Source organism: Manis javanica, chromosome 2 (assembly GCF_040802235.1).
Source record: "Manis javanica isolate MJ-LG chromosome 2, MJ_LKY, whole genome shotgun sequence".
Taxonomy (NCBI): domain Eukaryota; kingdom Metazoa; phylum Chordata; class Mammalia; order Pholidota; family Manidae; genus Manis; species Manis javanica.
The window spans coordinates 35,128,690-35,143,589 of record NC_133157.1 but is presented as its reverse complement, the minus strand read 5'-3'; the positions used below and the strand labels follow the sequence as shown (position 1 = coordinate 35,143,589).

The following is a 14,900-nucleotide window of genomic DNA, read 5'->3' as shown; positions in this document are numbered from 1 at the left end:
CATCCCATGCTCTTGGCTAGGAAGAATTAATATTGTCAAAATGGCCATCCTGCCTAAAGCAATCTACAGATCCAATGCAATCCCTATCAAAATACCAACAGCATTCTTCAACGAAGAGGAACAAATAGTTCTAAAATTCATATGGAACCACAAAAGACCCTGAATACCCAAAGCAATCCTGAGAAGGAAGAATAAAGCAGGGGGGATCTCGCTTCCCAACTTCAAGCTCTGCTAAAAAGCCACAGTAATCAAGAAAATCTGGCACAATTTGGCACAAGAACAGACCCATAGTCCAGTGAAACAGAATAGAGAGTCCAGATATTAACCCAAACATATATGGTCAATCAATATACAATAGGAGCCATGGATATACAGTGGGGAAAGGACAGCCTCTTCAACAGCTGGTGTTGGCAGAACTGGACAGCTACATGTAAGAGAATGAAACTGGATTACTGTCTAACTCCATACACAAAAGTAAACTTGAAATGGATCAAAGACCTGAATGTAAGTCATGAAACCAGAAAACTCTTAGAAGAAAACATAGGCAAAACTCTCTTGGACATAAACATGAGCAACTTCTTCATGAACATATCTCTGTGGGCAAGGGAAACAAAAGCAAAAATGAACAAGTTCCACTTGTTCTAAAAAGCTTCTGTACAGCAAAGGACACCATCAGTAGAACAAAAAGGCATCCGACAGTATGGGGAAATATATTCATAAATGACATATCTGATAAGAGGTTGATATCCAAAATATATAAAGAGCTCACACACCTCAACAAACAAAAAGCAAATAATCCAATTAAAAAATGGACAGAGGATCTGAACAGACACTTCTCCAAAGAAGAAATTCAGATGGCCAGCAGGCACATGAAAAGATGCTCCACATCACTAATCATCAGAGACATGCAAATTAAAACCACAATGAGATATCCAGTAAGGATGGCCACCATCCAAGAGACAAACAACAACAAATGTTGGCGAGGATGTGGAAAAAGGGGAACTGTGGATAAAATGAGAGTTCCTGCGGCCAGGATTCTCACCTGGCCCTGGTTGACTAGCTCAGTGCACACCTGTGGGCAATACATGGCTGTTGACTCTATATAAAGAGCCCCGCCCAGTATTCTGGGGGACACGGTGGTATGGCTGCAGGAGAGCAGAGTAAAGGCTGGAGTGGTGGCAGCGCTGAGGACAGAGGCCCAGAGGATGGCTGTGTGGGACAACTGTGCAAAGAAGCCCAGAGGATGGCTGTGCATTATGGCTGTGCAGGCAGAGAAGCCCAGAGGATGGCTGTGTGGGATGACTGTGCAGGCAGAGAGGCCCAGGGGATGGCTGTGCAGGCAGAGGGGCCCAGAGGCAGAGACCAGCTTGCTGGATGCAGACTCGCTCTGAGTGAAGGGGATTTTTGTGACTGACCTACCACCTGGAAATAAAGTTGGGTATAACACTTTCACCCCAGGAACGTTTTGCTGTCAATTTTTTTGGTCACATTGACTCCATAGCGAACTTGCCCAGGACAGAAACCCATTGGCAAGACAGGAACCCTCCTACACTGCTGGTGGGAATGTAAATTAGTTCAACTGTAGGACCCCAACCTCCCTGAGAAATAAGTTAGCCTAAGAGTGGCCATCTTGAAGCCCAAAAAGCCATTCTGATATATGACTCAGAGGGAACAACTGAAACCAGGTAACTCCTCTGGAAAAACAAGTTAATCAATCATGACTGCTGGCAGCGCTAACCTTTCGGTTAGTTAATCATAAATACCTACCCTACCTTGCTAAAGCACCCTAGCAGTAAGAGAATGATCCTATCTTGCTACACCCCCAGGATGTGGCGCCAACCCAGAAATCATAGGTTTGATAAATTACTGCCTTTGTAGAATTGTTATCTAATCTGTAACCATGGTAATCCTTTAGGGCTGAATGCCTCGGAAATCCTATATAACCCCTTAGTTAGAAGTGCTTGGGGTCGTCGTTGAGACCCGCTGCGTCGGGCTGACTTGGACCCCAGCTAGTTGGCTTCTGAATAAATTTCTCTTGCTTGTTGCATCAAGAAACGTCTTTGGTGAGTGATTTGGGGTGGCGCCTTCCTCAGGGGAATCCAACACAACCATTGTAGAAAGCAGTATGGAGGTTCCTCAAAAAATTCAAAATAGAAATACCATTTGACCCAGGAATTCCACTCCTAGGAGTTTATCCTAAGAATGCAGGAGCCCACTTTGAAAAAGACATATGCACCCCTATGTTTATTACAGCACTATTTACAATAGCCAAGAAATGGAAGCAACCTCAGTGTCCATCAGTAGATGAATGGATAAAGAAGAGGTGATTCACATACACAATGGAATATTATTCAACCATGAGAAGAAACAAATCCTACCATTTGCAACAACATAGATAGAGCTAGAGGGTATAATGCTCAGTGAAATAAGCCAGGCGGAGAAAGACAAGTACCAAATGATTTCACTCATCTGTGGAGTATAAGAACAAAGAAAAAACTGAAGGAGCAAAACAGCAGCAGACTCAAAACCCAAGAATGGACTAACAGTTACCAAAGGAAAGGGACTGGGGAGAATGGGTGGGAAGGGAGGGAAGGAGAAAAAGGGGCATTACGATTAGCACACATAATGTAGGGGGGTGGGCACAGGGAAGGCAGTATAGCACAGAGAAAACAAATAGTGATTCTATAGCATTTTACTACGCTGATGGACAATGACTGTAATGGGGTATGTGGTGGGAACTTGATAATGGGGGGAATCTAGTAACCACAATGTTCCTCATGTAATTGTAGATTAACGATACCAAAAAAAAAGAAAGAAAAATCTGAAGACCTGGCAATAGTGGGCTCGAATTCCCTAAAGGCAATAATCAGTTGGGGGCCATTTGTCCTATTATACCTGATCTGAACCACTTATTTACATTGATGATGCCAACTGGTTTAGAGTCAAGGTTTGGACTATACTGCTCTGCTGCCTCTGGTAGTCAGCTAGACTATGACAATCCCCCGTGGGTGCCTGTCTCTCTCTACCTGCATTGCCCTGCCCCTTCCTTTTCTGGAAAGACGAGAAGATACACCCTTATTTCATTTATTCATTTAATACACGTGCCAATTACTTATGTGCCAACTTCTGGAGATAACAGCTGTGACGGGGATATGGTTTCTTAGTGAGCTTTTGGTCTAATTAGGAAGACTATCCTGTATGTCCCAGATGATTAAAAGACAGAGTGGAACATGGAGAGACTAGCCAAATCTATCTGGAGAAGTAGTGGAAGGCAAGGAGGGGGATTGCTGGGGGTGGGGTGGTGTGAGGCAGAACACAGGGAGACAGAAAAGGGTTGGAATCTCTGCCCTGCCTCTTACCTAATAAACCTACTTAACCTTCCTGAACCTGGCTTTCCTCATTTTTAAAAGAGTTTCATTGTATTTACCTGTTGAGTCATTCAACAAGGATTCATTGACAGCACCAGGTGCTGTACTAGGCTATAGGAATAAAGTGGTAAAGAAAAAGATATATGGCCCCTGCTCTCGTGGAATTTACAGTCTAGTGGTATTTTATTTTTATAATTAATTTTTAAGTTAATTGGTTTTAATTGTTTTAATTAATTTAAATGAGCTTTCCAACTTTATTGAGGTAGTTAACATGTAATAGTGGTTTGAAGAGAATACAATAGCTGACTAATGAATAAAGGTTAAGGGTTCTGAATGAAGGAAACACACTTAAGCTGAGATCTGAAGGTTGTGTAAACGTTAACTGTGCGAAAAGAAACGGCAGCAGAACGTCCAGGAGAGAGTTAATTTCAAGAGCCTGGCTCATAGTAGCTACTCAAGTTAAAATCATAACAGCTAGGCATGCATGGTTCTAAGTACTTTATTGCATTTAATCACCTTAACTCTGTGAGGTACATTTGTCCTTAATCTCTATTTCTCAGAGTGGAAACAGCCACAGAGAGATTAAGTAAATTTCCCAAAGTCATTTAGCTCCAGGGTAAAGAAAACAAAGATTCTAGTTCCAGGCAATCAGATTCTAGCCCAGATGCTACACAACAAATGGTGGGTGCCTATTACAGGCATGTGGATAAAATAAAAGTTCCTATGGCCAGGATTCTCACCTGGCCCTGGTTGGCTAGCTCACTACACACGTGTGGGCAATGCATCGTTATTGACTCTCAATAAAGAGCCATGCCCAGTGCTCTGGGCGACATGGTGGCGCGGCTGCAAGAGAGCAGAGGAGGAGGCTGGAGTGGTAGCAGCGCCGAGGACGGAGGCCCAGAGGCAGAGACCTGCGTGCTGCGTTCAGACTCGCTCTGAGTGAACGGGATTTTAGTGATTGACCCACCACTGTGAAAATAAAGTTGGGTATAACCCTTTCACCCCACGAACGTTGTATCACACTGAATCCATAGCGAACTTGCCCGGGGCTGAAACCCATTGGCAAGACGAGGCATTTGCCAGTTGGAGAGGGTGAGGAAGAGGAATCCTGTTTCAGGTAAAGAAAACCGCAAAAAGATGACACAGTAATGTGTTTGTTCATGTGAGGAAGTGGAAGTGGTTCAGGGGTGCCATTAGGCCTTTGTGGTGTTAGTTCCACGTTTGATAGGGAGGGCTTCCTAGACCCAGCCAAAAGATACTGTATGTAACCCGTTAGTTTTCTAAAAATGCGCCGCGCTGAGAATGAGCCCCGTGTGGTTGGTGCGCCTAAACGCACTGCCTGCGTAACTAGAAGAACTGACGGATGACTGCCCCGCAAGCACGCCGCTCAGCTCCCCCACCAGGGGCGGGATCGCTTCTTGGCAGACTTAACTGAGAAGCAGGGAAGGTCAACGTGCGTGCGCACGCGGCACTCTCTGCCCGAGGTCCGGGGACTTTCCCCTAGGCATAAATGAGGAACTAGTCCCCCGTGCGTAGCCTAGGAGACAGGCCTTCAGCACGAGCCACTTACGTGGAGCTCGTCTCTCCGCCTTTATAGGTCCATAAAAAAATTTATCTTACAGTTAGGGTGAGAATACTGGCGCCGTGAAAAATAACTACTTTCCAATATAATCTCAGACGGTAGGCTTCTGGAGCCACTCTGACTAATAGAATACCTAAATAGTAAGAAATGGACTGATTTAGGAAAGCTGGTCCTACAGTCCTATGCAAATATTATCTGGCCCCGCCTTCACGCGGAGAGGGCGTGGTCTCCTCGAAGCATGCGCGCTGGAGCACCCGGCCAACGCTGGCACCGCCCGGGCGGTCCCCTTTGGGCCTGCTATGGCGAGCTCTCCCTCGCTCGCGGGCGTGCTGGGGTTGCTGTTTGCGTCGGCCCTACCCGGGGTCCTCGGAGACGGCCCCAACCCTGACCTCCGGGCACACCCAGGTACCAGCCAGGGCTGCTGGAGAGAGGCTGGGACCGCCCGCGGGTCCCAGGCCCCAGCTTTCCCACCTCTGCTCTCCTCAGGAGACCAGGCACAGATCGGCCCAGGGGCCGTGGAACCCCGGCGGCGGCCGCCACCCAAGGACCAGCGCGAACGAGCCGGGGCTCCGGCGCTGCCTTTGGGAGCGCTGTACACCGCGGCTGTCGTGGCTTTTGTGCTGTACAAGTGTTTGCAGGTGCGGGACGACCAGGGGTGGGGATTCCGCGGGCCTGAATCTCCCTTGGGGACGCTATGGTACCAAGACCAAGACACATCTTCCCATCAGTCTATAAAATGAAGACAGTAGTTCTTTACGGCTTTCCAATATTATGGGGCTATTTTGAGTATGCAGTGAAGTAATAATGGATGTGAAAGGTGCTTGGTAAATTAACAAATTATGACTAATCATATTCGATCCAATAAAGAGAGTAAAGTCATCCGAGCTAGTAATTGGTGGAGCTGGGATTTCAACTCACAAATTATCGTACTATAAAAGTGCGGTTTCTGGGGAGTTTCCAAGGTTTTGGCACCAGCAGTTGATTGCTGTAGCTGCAGGGTTTTTAGAGTTCAGTGTACCAAGCAGTCTCATGTTCTTGAGGAGGCCCTGAAACGTGAACCAGCAGTACATTTTGGTGGATTGAAACTGCCTCCCAAGACTATCTTCAGCCCTGGTCCTGTCACTCACTTGCATTGGGTAATAGAAGGCTGAAGCAATTTGGAGATATGAAACTAGAGGGGATAGCTAATAGGGATAGCTGATCATAATTCCAAATACACTTGACAGGCTAGGGTGAGGGGCTGAATTCAATTATGAAATTAAATGAGAACAGATATATTCTATTATTGAACCCAAGCGCTGTCTGAAAGAAACATAACTTAGCAGTTTTTTAGTTGACTAATAAAGTTTAGTTGTGCAATGTGACATTCCTAGAGAATTTTATTTTCTTCAGGGTGCCTCTTTAAGGGCACTGTGTGCTCAGCAGAGCAACCAGGTAAAACTGTATCTAATGGGCACGGAGAGAAATTGGCAATATTAAACCAGAGAAGACACGGTGTGGGAAAAATGAGAGTTCCTGTGGCCAGGATTCTCACCTGGCCCTGGTTGACTAGTTCACTGCACACCTATGGGCAATACATGGCTGTTGACTATAAAAGAGCTCTGCCCCAGTGGCATGGCTGCAAGGCTGCAGGAGAGCAGAGCAGAGGCTGGAGTGGTGGCAGCGCCAAGGACAGAGGCCCAGAGGATGGCTGTGTGGGACAGCTGTGCAGAGAAGCCCAGATGATGGCTGTGTGGGATGGCTGTGCAGTGAGAGAGGCCCAGAGGAGGGCTGTGTGGGATGGCTGTGCAGGGAGAGAGGCCCAGAGGAGGGCTGTGTGGACAGAGGGGCCCAGAGACAGAGGCCTGCTTGCTGTGTGCACTCCCTCTGAGTGAACGGGATTTTAGTGACTGACCTACCACCTGGAAATAAAGTTGGGTATAACCCTTTCACCCCAGGAACGTTTTGCTGTCAATTTCTTTGGTCACACTGAATCCACAGCAAATTTGCCTGGGGCTGAAACCCATTGGCAAGACACATGGGAAAGGGGATGGAGGGGGAAGAACCATTGTCCTCAAATTCCTGAGGGGCAGTCACGTTGGAAAGACATGATTTTAGAAGGTAAATGAAGGACAGTTTTTGGCTTTGTATATAAACTAATAACCAGAGCTTTATCAAACTGGAGAGCTGTTCGTTCCTGGAGGTGGTGTTTCAATAGACTGAATGATCGCATGTGGGGCATACTGACATGCATCCTATCCTGGGTGAGATGTACTAGATGTGATTGTGATTCTCTGAGGTAAAAACCCAGTAGCGTTCTCTACTTCCAATTATCCTCCTACTCTTACTGGCTTTGGAAACTGAGTATCACCCTTTCCTCCTTTCCTTTTTCCACAGCAGGGGAAAGATGAGAGTGCTGTTCTCAAAGAGACAGGCAAGAAAGAGGCAATGCAGTCAGGTGGGTTTTGCACAAGTTTGTGCTTGGTGGGGTATTAGGGAACAGGAGAAGGTAAGTAACCATTGCTTTCCTTTTTTCTTTACTCTCAGAGCAACAGCTGGCCCTGTTGACAAAACAGCTGGCCCAGACAGAGCAACACCTGAACAATCTGGTGGCCCAGCTGGATCCCCTTTTTGAGCGGTAAGAACAATGCCCCTGTGGCCAGGGGAGTTTGTGGTGGGTGGAAAAAGTGGGAATACAGATTGGGCAGCCCCTGAGTGGACATTTCTACAGTGTGACTACCCTGGCTGGAGCCCAGCAGGAGCTTCTGAACATGAAGCTTCAGACCATCCACCAGCTGCTACAAGAGAGCAAACCAAACAAGAGTGTGGAGGTTCAAGAACCAGCTAAAGGAACGGGAGGTGAGAGTCTGCTGGAGGCTGAGACAGTCTCTGGAACAGGAGCATGCCAGATTTTTCCCCTCACAGAAGCCAACATACCCTTCCCCAAGGACTTGTGTCTAGAGGAGGAGGAGGCTGATGACAGTCAGGCCTGGGAGGAGCCCCTAAACTGGAGCACAGAGACAAGGAACCTAGCTACTCCCTGCGAAGTGGAGCAGGGGCTGAGAAGACGCAGCAAGGCTGCGGCGAAGGGACCAGTCACAGCCCCCACTGGGAAGGAGGAACAACGACAGCTGAAGTTTTAGTAAAATAGAGTCTGTTCTTGTGATTGGATATTCCTGTATGCTTTTTGCATTCCAGCTGGTCATACACACACCCATACTAGGTGCCTAAGAACAACTGAGCCTTCTTGAAAAGCTTCCCTTATTAGGCTAAAGAGGCTGCTTTCCACTGTGAGAGCCAAGAAGACAGAGGGAGCTCCAGTTCTTTTCCTTGTATTCCTGAGGGCACCATCATGCCAGCCTTCAAGGCACAAAAAGCCCCTTTTTTATATTGCATAGCTGAGACAGAAAGACCTTTCCAAAAAAAAAAAACCTTTATTCAAGTCCAGAGGGAAAATAAATTATAGAAACTACATACAACATAAAAATATCCATGTTTACAAAGTTGCAGCCTTGGTAAAGGACTGGCCATAGACACAGCACAGAGCTTATCAGTCCCAAATCCCCACATCCATGTTGGAGGGGCTGGTTCAGAAGATGTTCCACTTGGTTTCCTGATTCTTAAAAGATTAAATGACCCAGTGTGACATCATCCCAGGCAAACTCAAAACGACCCTTCTCAGACTGTGAAGGGTTCTGTGTTTTGTTTAGTACTGAAAATTTCTTTGTACTCCTTGACTCTGACCTATTCCTGAATTATCCTGGGTTCTGGAATTTGTAAGGTTTCTCTAGTTCTTCTGGCTGCTGTAGAGAGAAGATTAGTTTAGGCTCTGGCATGAGCACTCTGTTCAGACAAAATCACCCACAGGGTGTGTGGGGCTGGGGGAGTCCCAGACAGAGGACATGAGATGGGATCAGAACTGCTTATTTTCCAGCTCATGGGCTCCATCTCAGCCCTCTTCCTGAGGCAGGACACATCTTACCTAATGGCCAGAGTCAGATTGTGGCACCAACGCAAAAGCTCCTCCTGGTCTGTGGACATAAGCAGTAACTTCTCATGGGGAAAGGACAGCTAACAAGAGACCACCTCTTAGTGTATGGCTCAGAAAGGTCCAGCCTAAAGCTGAAGGCCTTGCTGTTTCCATGGAGATAATTTAGGGCTGAGGAAAAAACTAGTTAAGAACCCCAAACCCCAGTTATCCTCTCAGTATAGTGCTCAGTTCCTAGGAAAGGGGCCCAGGCCAAGGAGGTAAACAGGTGCATAGGCATTTGAGGTATATTTTGGGCCTCTACTATCTAGGGCTCCCACTGTTACTTACGCTGAGCAGTCCACCACAAGGGCCTCCTGAGTGGCCAAAGACCCTGTGGAGTTCACACTGGGCCATGGGATAAAGGGCCTGGCAAGCAAAGGTGCCACTCTGCAACAGGTGCAGTGGGGGTCGAGGTTTGGTCATGAGGAGCACATCAGAGAAGAGGAAGAACATTCGGGGCCGAGGCACCCCATGGGGAGGCACCACCAACAGCCAGCCCTGGTATAGGAACCAGCGACCTGGGGGATGGGAGAGCTGTTATTCTGCTGCAGCTCCAGGACCATGATCCATGGAAACAGAAGGAAAGGGAGGCTGAGGAAATGGGGGGTATGGGCCAGCAATACAGTGAAAGATGGCTTAAGAAAGGGCAGTTTGAGGACTTAGAGGGAAGTAGGATGGCTACCTGAGGTAAGCCCCTTTGCCTGGCGTCCACTGAGCAGAGCCTGGACACGCTGGAGGTGTTGATCATTCTTGTGTTTCTGACCAATGGTGTGGACTTTCTGGGCAGTTTCACTTATCAGCCGGGCAGCCCCTGGAATAACAACCCCCACCCCACTCCCAGCATATCTTCCACTTTGGGTGACTGTTTGTGAAAGACATGCTATTCTGGAGGGGACCAGGGTCAGGATCTGACTTCTTGAAGAGTATGCAAGGCAACAGGGACATTGTGTGCATGTCAATAGAAGATAGGGGTATACTAGACATTGTTGGAGGTCAGAACCAGAAAGGGATACAGGAGAGGCAGCCTCCTGCCTGAGTTGCAGGGCACAAAAACATACGTGTGAGCTGTTGGTGGTCAGGGCTGTTGGGACCTGTGTTTTCAGCCAAAGCAACGACAAGATTCTCATACCTGGAATCAAGACAGTTGGATGTCTATGAGGGGAAGTAGAGCTGGGCAAAATTCGAACACGTGTGTAGATCACCCCCTACAAATACTGCAGTTGACAACCAGGAAAGGTCTGCCTCTGGCTCTTGTATCCCCCTCTTTCATCCAGGACTCAGAACCTGCACTCACACCACATGGCCCTCTTCTCTTCTGTCCCACACTGAGTTGGGCAGACTGACCATAGTTCCGGAGGCTATATCCAAAGATGAAAGTTAATCAACCCAAGGAGGATTCTACACACAACTTAACTCATCCCCAGAAACAGAAATTCTAAGCTCGGCCAGCCTCTCATCTCAGCAAGCTCTTTAAGATACCCTGTTGCTAGCCCTCTTACAGGTTCCCTCACTTCAGTGTAGAATTCCACATTTCCAGCTAAGGTTCTGAGACTGCAGACCCCAGGTACTCCAGTGGGTTCATATTTACTCCTGCAAAAGGATTTTAGGAGCAATCTGTCCCGGGTGAGAAGCACTGGGACAGATCCCATGGAATCCCACATTGCTGAGAGCAGTAGTTGTACAGAATCTGAAAAGTGAAGTTGGCCGAGTCATGGCATGTTCACTTACTGCTGGAGCCTCTGCAGAGGCAGAGGGAGCAGATCCTGAAGCTGAAGTCCCCCAAACTCAGGGCGGCTTTCCTGAAGCTGCACAAACCTCCGGAAACGTTTGTTCTTCTTTAGTTGCTCCTGGAGTGATGGGAAAGGATTAGTAGCAGGGAGAGAAGCCATTCCTTAAGTTCTATTTATCTGTGTATACACATTCCCAGCCTAAGCTGTGTGTTCCTGAGAGAACCGGTTTCCCAACAGGGAACTGAGCAACAGATTTGGGCACCCAGAGGGCACTATAAATGCAGGAACAGTATGAATGAAGTTTGGGTCTCCAGATGAAAAAAATGAATGGGGCAAAAGAGGAAGACAGGAAGGACTTGAGTTCATCTTCAGTTACCTGCAGGGTGGTTCGGGACCTCTCTGCATTGGCAGCAAATTGGATGTAGAGCTCCAGGTGTGGGCAGAAGCCTTCCAGGCCCTGTCCCCAGTGCCCTCCTTCGAGGTAGGGAAGCAACCAACTGCGTGGGTGAGGACAAAAAAGGAGCAGCCCAACAACTAACTACTCAAGCACCACCACATGTAATTATCATAACCCTGCCCCAGAGCTAGTGATATTATCCCCATTTTACAGATGAAGAATTTGGGCAAGGGATGGCACTGGGCCAAGACCACAGATGAGTAATCGGCAGACTCCAAATATGAACCCAGGACCGTCCGACTCAGCTCTGTGTACTGCCAGAGGCCAGGGCTCTCCCTCCTCTCAACCCAAGCCCCTCTTACTCACTGGCTGGCACCATAAATGAGTTCCCAGGGCCCAAACAGGGCCTGGCGCTCTGGTGGTCGCAGAGTGCCCTTGGCTCTCAGGATCCCCACGAAGTACTGCGGAAAGAGGATAGGGTACATAGTCTGCAGGAAGAGGAGGCTAGGGCCAAGGCGCATCTACTAACTGTAGAAGTCTGAGCTCCCTACACTCGGGCGGACAGTCCAAGACCCAGGACATTCGGGGTCACCGACCTCGCACACACCTTCCCACACCCAGGTATCCCCGCCCATACAGGAGGGCTTGCAGGCCCGCACCGTGGCCACAAGCCCCAGCTGTTCTTGGTAGCGCCGCTCGGTCTCCAGCAACTCTCGCGCCGTGCAAACGCGTTTCCGCTCCCATCGGGCACGCTGCAATTGCACCGGGCACGGTGCGCTGAGGCCCGGACTCTCCATGCCAGGCTGACGTGACGGGTGGACACTTCCGGCCACAGCCCGCCTGTGATTCAAATCCTAACTGTTCCGGGGGCGGTGCCTCGTCCGCGGAAGAGAGCGCGCCCTCTGGCGCCGGGAGGCTGCGCGCAGGACAGAGCATGCGCGGAGGCCAGCAGAATTGGGTCGGGTCTCTTCCGGAACTGGATGGCTGTCCTCTATAAATGGTCCTAAGTTGCGGCAGCAGCCTGGACTTTGAGTCAGGAGACTCCGGGGTGCAGACATTGGCAGGGCCTCACTGTCCATCTATAGAATTGAGATGGGGGCAGTATTTACAGTACATATTCTGTCCCGTGTCTGTATCAGACCCTGGGGTTCAGTCATCCCCAGTGCTTTGGCTCCTAGGACCCCTCACGGGTCGTAAGGTTTGAAACAGTTTGGCCCCGGGACAAAGTTTACAGTTTTTAAGTTTTAAGTTCTCCTTTCATACTGATCCAAAACTTGGCAGGCAATTAACTCCTGGTTAGCAAATGTCAATAACATGGTGTTTCCAAATTTCTGTACTTCTGGCCAAAGGCAAAACCCTGGAGTTGACTGGTCTGTACTACCTAGTTAAAGATAAAATATACTACCCTAAAGAATCAATTCCAAAACTACTAGAACTAATATCTGAATTCAGTAAAGTTGCAGGATACAAAATTAATACACAGAAATCTGTTGCATTCCTATACACTAACGAACTAGCAGAAAGAGGAATCAGAACAGTTCCATTCACAGTTGCATCAAAAAGAATAAAATACCTAGGGATAAACCTGACCAAGGAAGTGAAAGACCTACACACTGAAAACTAAAAGACACTCTAAAGAGAAATTAAAGAGGACAATAAATGGAAATTCATCCCATGCTCTTGGCTAGGAAGAATTACTATTGTCAAAATGGCCATCCTGCCTAAAGCAATCCACAGATTCAATGCAATCTCTATCAAAATACCAACAGCATTCTTCAATGAACTGAAACAAATAGTTCTAAAATTCATATGGAACCACAAAAGACCCCAAATAGCCAAAGCAATCCTGAGAAGGAAGAATAAAACAGAGAAATCTCACTTTCCAACTTTAAGCTCTACTAAAGTAATCAAAGTCACAGTAATCAAGACAATTTGGTACTGGCACAAGAACAGACCCACAGACCAGTGAAACAGAATAGAGAGTCCAGATATTAACCCAAGCACATATGGTCAATTAATATACGATAAAAGAGCCATGGATATACAATGGGGAAATGACAGCCTCTTCAACAGCTGGTGTTGGCAAAACCGGACAGCTACATGTAAGAGAATGAAACTGGATTATTGTCTTACTCCATACACAAAAGTGAACTTGAAATGGATCAAAGACCTGAATGTAAGTCATGAAACCATAAAACTCTTAGAAGAAAACATAGGCAAAACTCTCTTGAATATAACCATGAACAACGTCTTCATGAACATATCTCTATGGGCAAGGGAAATAAAAGCAAAAATGAACAAGTGGGACTATATCAAACTAAAAAGCCTCTGTACAGCAAAGGACACCATCAGGAGAACAAAAAGTCATCTGACAATATAGGAGAATATATTCATAAATGACATATTCGATAAGGGGTTGACATCCAAAATATACAAGGAGCTCATGCACCTCAACAAACAAAAACAAAGAGCAAATAATCCAATTAAAAAACGGGCAGAGGCAGTTTGAAAAAGACATGCACCCCTATCTTTATTGCAGCACTATTTACAATAGCCAAGAAATGGAAGCAACCTAAGTGTCCATCAGTAGATGAATGGATAAAGAGGTGGTATATATACACAATGGAATATTATTCAACTATAAGAAGAAAACAAATTCTAACCATTTGTAACAACATGGATGGAGCTAGAGGGTATTATGCTCAGTGAAATAAGCCAGGCAAGGAAAGACAAGTATGAAATTATTTCACTCATCTGTGGAGTATAAGAACAAAGCAAAAACTGAAGGAACAAAACAGCAGCAGACTCACAGAACCCAAGAATGGACTAACAGTTACCAAAGGGAAAGGGACAAGGGAGGATGGGTGGGAAGGGAGGGATAATGGGAAAATGGGATATTACAATTAGCACACATAACATGGGGGGGCGCATAGGGAAGGCAGTATAGCACAGAGAAGATAAGTAGTGATTCTATAACATCTTACTACGCTGAGGGACAGTGACTAATGAGGTATATGGTGGGGACTTGATAATGGGGGGAATCTAGTAACCACAATGTTGCTCATGTAAGTGTATATTAATTATACCAAAAATTAATAAATAAAAATAAAATATTCTAGATTTTCCTTCCTTCCTTAGGTCTTTTGAAAATTTGGCAGTAGCCCTGGAGGGTAAAATTAACAGTGTCATTTTGTCAGAATATGTAAGAAATCTTAAAATGTGACTGCTCTTATGAACTAGCAGTTCCACCTCTAGGAATACATCCTAAAGAAATAGATATGTGGATAAAAATATATGTACCATGATGGCTGGCACAATGTTGTTTATAACAACAGAAAACAACCATCTAAATGGCCAGTGGTAGAGAATTGACTAGGAAAGTTATAGTACAGCTATTTGAAGGAATAATATGAAAGCACTAAAAATTATATTTAAAAATCTATCAATATGGGAAAATGCATATAGGATATTGCCAAGAGAAAAAAAGCAGGCCACAAAGTTGTTTGTATAATCCCATTTATGTATAACATATATGTGACTAGAAGGATAAACAAGGAAAAGCTAATTGTCTTTTTTATCTCTGGGTGATGGGATTGCAGATAATTCATTCAACAAATATTTATTAAGTATCTAATCTGTGCCAAGCACTGAATCACTGTGATTAAAGGGGTGAATGAAACAAATAGGGTGATTTTTAAAATTCCCTTATACTTTCTGCCTTACTCAAGTTTTCTGCTTGACCATGTATGCATTCCTTTTTAATTAGAAAAAAAATGCTATTAAAAACCAAAATGTTAGATACAAACTTTAGAAC

The 14,900-nt window shown here is 46.3% G+C and overlaps 2 protein-coding genes across 8 annotated transcripts; one reads left to right on the top strand and one right to left on the bottom strand.

Annotated features, from left to right (window-relative positions):
- The first annotated feature begins 5,189 nt into the window (after positions 1–5,189).
- On the top strand, positions 5,190–8,100 carry CCDC107 (coiled-coil domain containing 107). 4 transcript variants are annotated; one of them, XM_017678530.3, is made up of 5 exons: positions 5,191–5,355; positions 5,437–5,588; positions 7,330–7,387; positions 7,477–7,567; positions 7,661–8,100. In XM_017678530.3, exons 1-5 carry the CDS (start codon positions 5,250–5,252, stop codon positions 8,070–8,072), a joined length of 819 nt encoding a protein of 272 aa, XP_017534019.3. In that variant the 5' UTR covers positions 5,191–5,249; the 3' UTR covers positions 8,073–8,100. The 4 variants fall into 4 exon arrangements, with proteins under 4 accessions (XP_017533856.3, XP_017534019.3, XP_017533941.3 ...); XM_017678452.3 differs by having other exon boundaries at positions 5,192–5,355; positions 7,327–7,387; XM_017678367.3 differs by having other exon boundaries at positions 5,190–5,588.
- Positions 8,101–8,339: 239 nt separating this feature from the next.
- ARHGEF39 (Rho guanine nucleotide exchange factor 39) lies at positions 8,340–11,949 on the bottom strand. 4 transcript variants are annotated; one of them, XM_017678185.3, is made up of 9 exons: positions 11,746–11,949; positions 11,453–11,547; positions 11,066–11,186; positions 10,688–10,806; positions 10,018–10,088; positions 9,642–9,770; positions 9,248–9,477; positions 8,912–8,960; positions 8,340–8,729 (listed from the first exon to the last, which is right to left on the bottom strand). In XM_017678185.3, the coding sequence occupies exons 1-8, from the start codon at positions 11,881–11,883 to the stop codon at positions 8,925–8,927; spliced, it is 939 nt and encodes a 312-aa protein (XP_017533674.1). In that variant the 5' UTR covers positions 11,884–11,949; the 3' UTR covers positions 8,340–8,729; positions 8,912–8,924. The 4 variants fall into 4 exon arrangements, with proteins under 4 accessions (XP_017533674.1, XP_017533509.1, XP_017533591.1 ...); XM_017678020.3 differs by having other exon boundaries at positions 8,912–9,000; positions 11,746–11,948; XM_017678102.3 differs by having other exon boundaries at positions 8,340–8,732; positions 11,746–11,948.
- Positions 11,950–14,900: the final 2,951 nt, after the last annotated feature.

Bases quoted from the DNA above. Each gene is read 5' to 3' on its own strand.
- CCDC107 (XM_017678296.3), top strand. From the start codon at position 5,250: ATGGCGAGCTCTCCCTCGCTCGCGGGCGTGCTGGGGTTGCTGTTTGCG. The intron at 5,589-7,326 runs GTGCGGGACGAC...CTTTTTCCACAG, and splicing joins TGCTGTACAAGTGTTTGCAG to CAGGGGAAAGATGAGAGTGC. The intron at 7,568-7,660 runs GTAAGAACAATG...ACATTTCTACAG, and splicing joins CTGGATCCCCTTTTTGAGCG to TGTGACTACCCTGGCTGGAG.
- ARHGEF39 (XM_017677940.3), bottom strand. From the start codon at position 11,883: ATGGAGAGTCCGGGCCTCAGCGCACCGTGCCCGGTGCAATTGCAGCGT. The intron at 10,089-10,687 runs GTAAGTGAACAT...TCTTGATTCCAG, and splicing joins CCTCTGCAGAGGCTCCAGCA to GTATGAGAATCTTGTCGTTG. The intron at 9,771-10,017 runs GTATGTTTTTGT...TTGTTATTCCAG, and splicing joins TGACCACCAACAGCTCACAC to GGGCTGCCCGGCTGATAAGT.